The sequence below is a fragment of the Nicotiana sylvestris genome, chromosome 5, assembly GCF_000393655.2.
Source record: "Nicotiana sylvestris chromosome 5, ASM39365v2, whole genome shotgun sequence".
Taxonomy (NCBI): domain Eukaryota; kingdom Viridiplantae; phylum Streptophyta; class Magnoliopsida; order Solanales; family Solanaceae; genus Nicotiana; species Nicotiana sylvestris.
In genome coordinates this window covers 174,701,267-174,707,446 of record NC_091061.1, presented here as the reverse complement: position 1 = coordinate 174,707,446, position 6,180 = coordinate 174,701,267, and the positions used below count along the sequence as shown (strand labels likewise).

The following is a 6,180-nucleotide window of genomic DNA, read 5'->3' as shown; positions in this document are numbered from 1 at the left end:
AATAAATTACTTTTATTTAGTAACAACGGTAACATTAAGAGCTCGTTTGATATGAGGGATAAGGAATAATTAATCTTGGGATTAAATTTAAGAAGAATTTATTCCATATTTGGTAGGTAAAAAATTGTGATATAATTAATTTTGGGATTAATTATCCCAAAATTATTGTATTTTTTATACTTATAGAAAAATAGAATAATTAATGCCGGGACAATTAATCTTTAGAAAACTTCTATACGACCAAAGGACCCTTATTTGTGCACATCGCCCGTAGCGTATTGGTCCTAAAGTGCTCGAACCAGCCCATTTCCTCCCCGACCCGAACAGATGAAACCCAAACCCATAAAAGGCGGGACAAAAAACCGCTATCTCTCGAGCTTTCACTCTCAGTAGTTCTTCTAAGTTCCAGAACCTCACCGGCGAACCATGGCGGAGCTCCACCCTTCCACCGCCACTTCCTCTAACATCTTCTCCCAGAAAAATTCCGGTCCACCGGACGACACTGTGTATTTCTCCATATACCCAGATTTCTCCTTAAACCCAACTTCTCCACCCACCACTATAACTTCTCAACTCCAATCCCTTCACCTCCAAATCCTCCAAACCCTATCCCCTTACACTTACAGCTACATATGGCAACACGAACCCTTCACCCTCTCACTTTCCGCCACCGCCACCCTTCCCCATCTCTCCGGCAAACTCCGTTACGGCGACAACCTCGAAGACGAATGGTTCGTCGTATTCCTGCTATTCGAAACCTCAAAACACTTTCCTGATGTCTCGATTCGTGTTTGGGACAGTGACGGCGAGTTTTTGTTAATTGAAACCGCTTTTCATCTCCCCCGTTGGGTTAACCCGGACACAGCGACGAATCGGGTTTTCACTCGAGGTGGGTTTCTCCATATTATCCCTAATTCTATAATACCCTCTACCCCGGAACTTCGCGAGGCGTTAGTTTTATTAAGCAATAATATCCGTTCTCTTCAAACTAGAGCACCCGAGGGAGTGCAGCGTCAGTTAGAGAATAGGTTAAAGGAGTATCCTAATAGGGCGGAGAAGAATGTGCATCGGGTTAGGGTTAGGGTTCCTGTGTCAGTGGCAAAGGTGTTAAAGCATGAGCCTTGTTTGATTTCACTTGCTGTTGAAGGGTTTTACGATAGGGATATAGATACAATGAAGTTTGCAGCGAAGATGGATAAGTTTTTGGAGAGAGGGAGCGGGGAAGAGCTGGTGCAGGTGGTGGTTAGGATGTCCAGGGCAATGTATGCGCAGTTGGTGCAGCAGACGTTTCAGGCGCCAAAACGCTATCCACCATTGCCACCTAAGAGTGATTTAGGTGCTTATTTGGAAGCTGAGCTAGGGATGAAGATTGCTTGTGGATTTGAGATGATTTATCAGTTGAGAAAGACACAGGGCATGGAGGGAAAAGGGAGTACTTGGGATGCATTTAGACAGAGTCTCGAAAGGAGTGGGTATTTTGAAGGGTTGTTGCCGGGATCAAAGGAATATAAAAGATTGATGCAGAATGCTGAGGAGTATTACAAGAATAGTTCACTGCATGCTCGAGAAAGGTACCTGTTGTTTGTCTGTTTGTGTCAAAGCTTGATTTTTTTTAATGAGATTATAGAAGATGCATGTTTACAGACCTATTAGAGTTTGTTTCATAAGCTTTGGTACAATTGGTTTCTTGGGTAGGACGAGTTCAATCTATACTTGGCATTTGGTGTATATATGTCTAGTTAACTTCTCTGCCAAGGGAAATGGTGTATGCAATGGCTTCTTGAATGATATTATTGTGAGATAACAAACAAAACTGTGGGTTGCACCACTAACAATATCTGTAGATTTGGGTAATAATAAATTATGCCATCGAGTTTATATTATCAATATGAAATTTCTGCATACCGGGTAATAAAATGGGCATTGCCTGATCAGGATCTGTCTGGTATCATTTGCAACTTCACGAATCCTAGGTAAATATCTCCTGGTGCATCTGTTTAGCTTTATTTCTTGTTTATATGATGATGCAATAGCTCCTATCAATTGTATGGATTTTCAATAATGAGTTCAAATTGTTGTATACTTTCCTATGCATCCTAGATGTCAAAAGGAAAATTTGAAGCAGAATTTGTGTATACAGATATGATCTGGATTTTGGAACTTTTTGCCTTATTTATTTAATAAAAAAACTTGGAACTTGATTTTGAATCTCCGAGAGTTGTTAGTCTTTGAATACTTATGTTCTGTACTAAAAGGAGAACTTGAAAATGGTAACGTAAGTGACATGGTCATATTGTTTACTGTAATGGTACTTTTTTTCTCTTGGCTTGATTCACCATTTTCTCCACTTATTGCTTGATGTGCTGATAATACTGTTTATATTAATCTTGTCTGAGATGCCCTTGTGTGTCATTTAAGTATTCCTTAACCTATTACTAATCAACTTCTTGAAAAAGCAGTGATATGCTAAGTGCTCCAGTGCGAAGAATAGATGAGATCCTTGCTCTTCCTGAGTCTGCTGATGACTTTAAGGATCAGGAGCTGCCACCCTCTGATGATGATTCTTGGCTTTATGATGGGGAGGATGAGCTAAATGCCGCTCTTCAAGAGAGGCAAAGGGAGATGGAACTTTACAATTCAAAAAAGAAACAAAAATCAAAAGAACAGGATGGGCCCAGCAATGATTCTGATAATTTTGATCTTAAAGATATATCAAAGTCTATGCAAGCATTTGTCACGAAAGTGGCCAGCTATGAAGGTGCAGAGGTTCCAGAAGACAGGTTTTTGTCCTTCATTCTTCTCATTTCAGCACGTGGATTGGCATATACTTGGTTTCTTTTGTTTTATTTTTACTGACGAGAGGTTAGATTGTACCATCTTGTATTTATCGGGGTTGTGCTATTTGGATTAACTGACTTGCTGATTATAGTGATTGTCTTTGGACGTTTTCTGGGGTCCAAGTTTAAAATAGATCAGATAGTTATGAAGCAAGAGATTGCATCATAAATTTGGTCATAAAAAATAGGTTCCTTGTAATAGTCTAATAGATATAAAGTCAAAGGAGGGCTAGTTTGCTTAAATATATCGTATCTATATTCTTTAGGAGCAGCATCTTCTTGAAAATAAGGGTGTAGTGCGTGTGTAGTGCGTCAAACTGGTGAATAAAGGACATGCGTCCATCCTCTATAGCTTATTTTGGCTTATCCTCGTCTCCTATAGGAACGTAAAGGAAGTGGACTTTGATGTGGATCGCTTTATGAAAGACATGGAATCATTTGTGAGGCGTCAGGGCTCTGGAGACACTGGCAATGATGTTGATATAGAAGAAGAGTCATCATCGGATATGGAGTTTGGTGAGTCACGTTTTTTATTTCTTCAAGTAGATCTTTTTAGTAGCAATAGCCAAATGTTATTTATTAATTATATATGCAGATTGGAATTTTTCGCTTATTTATAATATTAGTGGGTCTGCCAACGAAAATTGCCTAGTTTTAGATGGATATCTCACAGCTTTTACTTTCAATTTTTCCTACCATAGTTTGTTGCTTTTTTTTTTGTTGGGGGAGGGGAGGTGGGAGAGGCCGGAGGGATGTGATACCTGGTCTCCCTTAGGCTGGGTTTGGTTGAGGTAAAGTGGTAGGGCGCCATATCATTTTTCTTGTTGGTTATGGAGGTGAAGTGATAGTGGAAGGCTCAGCTGCTCCTCCATGACAACTTTTACCCATCATTTCTAATGTGTCCGAATGTGGACAAAAAATCACGTTTATATAAGGAAGTCAACCAGGTAGTTTCTCTCCCTTATCCTCCCTCCTCTTCCTGGGGAGGAACTTAACATAGTATTGGTGTAAGTTCATCTTTTGAATTCACTAAGTTTACAATCCCAAACTCCTGCCAGAAATGCTAGAGGATTGGGGGTGGGAGGGACATGCTCAAATTTAAAGCATCTTCTGCATGTCCACCCCCCCCCCCCCAAAACCCAAAAAAATGCAAAAGAAGAAGAAAAAGTTGACATTTTTTGGACATGCAGATGAATCTGAAGATGAGAATGATATCACCGAGCCATCTGATGATGAGGAAGGTGCCGCTTTCATGGATTCATATTCGGACTCTCTGAATGAGGAACTTAAAGGTAGCACACTGAGCAATACATTTGTCCGTGCACATGAACAATCCGTTAAGAAATATGAGGTTAGTCCACACTTTCAATTAAATCTATATTTGTTTTCTGATCTTGGCTGGGGATCAGGTCTTAGCTGGTAGCAATTTTCCTGCTACATTAAATTTACAGTTTATTCCTGTGCCCCAACATCATTTCAGCATTGACAAAAGTGTTTATGTGGCAAAAAATGGGTTCTTGTAAATGTAGCATATTGCTCGCACATACCCCGATTCTGTAAATTAGAGGCAGAAGACAGAAAAGTGAAAAATGCCATCATACATTGCATTTCAAGTTACAAATAATATTGCTAAGATCACTCATTGGACAAATTTATGAAGCAGGGAACATCTAATGCTACAGAAAGCATGGAAGAGGAGTTCACTCCAGTGGATGTGGATTTCAATCTTGTAAAGAATTTCCTCGATTCATTTTCTTCTCAAGAAGGACTTCCTGGACCTGCTTCTAACTTGCTTGGACTCATGGGCCTACAGTTACCACCACCAGATGCTAGCAAAGGAAAATAAGCATATTTTTGTCCAGCAGCCAGCTTATTTCTCTACTTCCTTTTCTGTATCCTGTTTGTTTATGATTGCCATGGAGATGATGGTCGTCTGGAGGCTTAGCTTGAAGTTAAAGATTGTCCACATTCTAGTGTACTCATGCATATTCCCATAAATGACAAGCTAAAGCAACACAACTCCAGGAGCCACCACCTTGAAACGAAGTTTATATATTGTGTCAATCGTTCTGCATCAGATATGTTCCAATATTAATCGAGAATTCTTGTTGCAAGGAATGATATTTTTGACGAGATTAATAGCCGATACATAATAGATCTTAGATGCCATGATCTGTTTTTGGCCAAGAGGCATGTGATGCGATTGTATCAGTTTGAGTTGTGAGAGGTCCTCCCCTTAAGGGGGAGTTTGGTGTGTTCATTGTATCTATTTTATCTTCCCCTAGTTACTTTTAAGTCGGACACAAGATTTTGAAAAGAAATTAGACGATTGAGTTGAGAACAAGAGGAGTTTTTATGAAGCTATGCAGTAGTTTATCTACTGTTATAGTTGGTATAATATTCAATTTGCGAATTGTCCATTATCATTTGGTGCAAGTTTATTGGTCAAATCCCAACAGAAAACAAATGTGTTGGATGAGTCTCTTTCTCATTTGTTCAAATTTTGTTGTAGATTTTTATATTAGCATTGCAGGAAGCAGTAGGTGCTTGATGAAATTCCTCAAGCACAAATACTTGATGAAATAATTGATATAAGCATCAGGGGCAGAGCTAGTGTTCTCGCTAAGGGTGTATTGTGGGTCGGGCCTAGCCCGGGACCGCTAGCAAATGGGCCAAACAGGCCGGTTTAAATGGGCCGGTCCCTAACGGTCCTAAAAGCCCATTGTGGGCTGGTCCTCCCCAAAATAGACCGCGAGCCTGGGACCGTTTAGCCCAGGATCGGCAGGCGGGCTTGGGCCATTTCAACTGGGCCAAACGCTATTTTTCAAAAAAAAAAAAAAATTGCCAACGGTTAGAAGTTTAAAAACTAGTCGTTGGCCTGCAATATTAGCCGTTTGGCCTTTTCAAAAATAGTCATTTGGCCCCCAAACTTTTTATAATTACACTTCTTTCCTATTCTCAACTATAAATACCCCCTCATTCTTTCATTTTTACTTACAAATTCATCAATCTCTCTCTAATTTTCTTCTATAATTACTTACTTTATTATTGCATTTTTGTGAAAAATTGTGAAGTTGGTGAATTGAAGTATTCAAGTCTTCAACGATATACAATTTTCAACAAAGTTGTTCGTCAATTCGGTAAACTCGTTCCAACTCTTAAGTTTTAATATTATAATTTTGTTTGTTTTAGTTTGTATAATTATAATTAATATGACCTTTTCTTTGAAAAAAATGTTTGGTGGGAAGGGAAAATCTAAAATTGGTGAATCTACTCGCCAAGCTACTACTCCTCCCCCGGCTCCCCGACCCAGACCTGTTACCCGTCCTCCTCCACCTGTTAT

At 39.5% G+C, this 6,180-nt stretch overlaps 1 protein-coding gene across 1 annotated transcript; it reads left to right on the top strand.

Moving 5' to 3' along the window:
- The first annotated feature begins 316 nt into the window (after nucleotides 1-316).
- Nucleotides 317-5,260, top strand: LOC104242028 (protein ecdysoneless homolog). The gene is made up of 5 exons (XM_009797004.2): nucleotides 317-1,571; nucleotides 2,460-2,780; nucleotides 3,220-3,353; nucleotides 4,028-4,188; nucleotides 4,501-5,260. The coding sequence occupies exons 1-5, from the start codon at nucleotides 427-429 to the stop codon at nucleotides 4,681-4,683; spliced, it is 1,944 nt and encodes a 647-aa protein (XP_009795306.1). The 5' UTR covers nucleotides 317-426; the 3' UTR covers nucleotides 4,684-5,260.
- The last annotated feature ends 920 nt before the right edge of the window (nucleotides 5,261-6,180 follow it).

What these genes read in the sequence shown, in the direction of transcription:
- LOC104242028 (XM_009797004.2), top strand. Translation starts at nt 427, where the DNA reads ATGGCGGAGCTCCACCCTTCCACCGCCACTTCCTCTAACATCTTCTCC. An exon ending in GCAGAGGTTCCAGAAGACAG is followed by an intron (nt 2,781 to 3,219) that starts GTTTTTGTCCTT and finishes CGTCTCCTATAG; the next exon opens with GAACGTAAAGGAAGTGGACT. An exon ending in ATCATCGGATATGGAGTTTG is followed by an intron (nt 3,354 to 4,027) that starts GTGAGTCACGTT and finishes TTGGACATGCAG; the next exon opens with ATGAATCTGAAGATGAGAAT.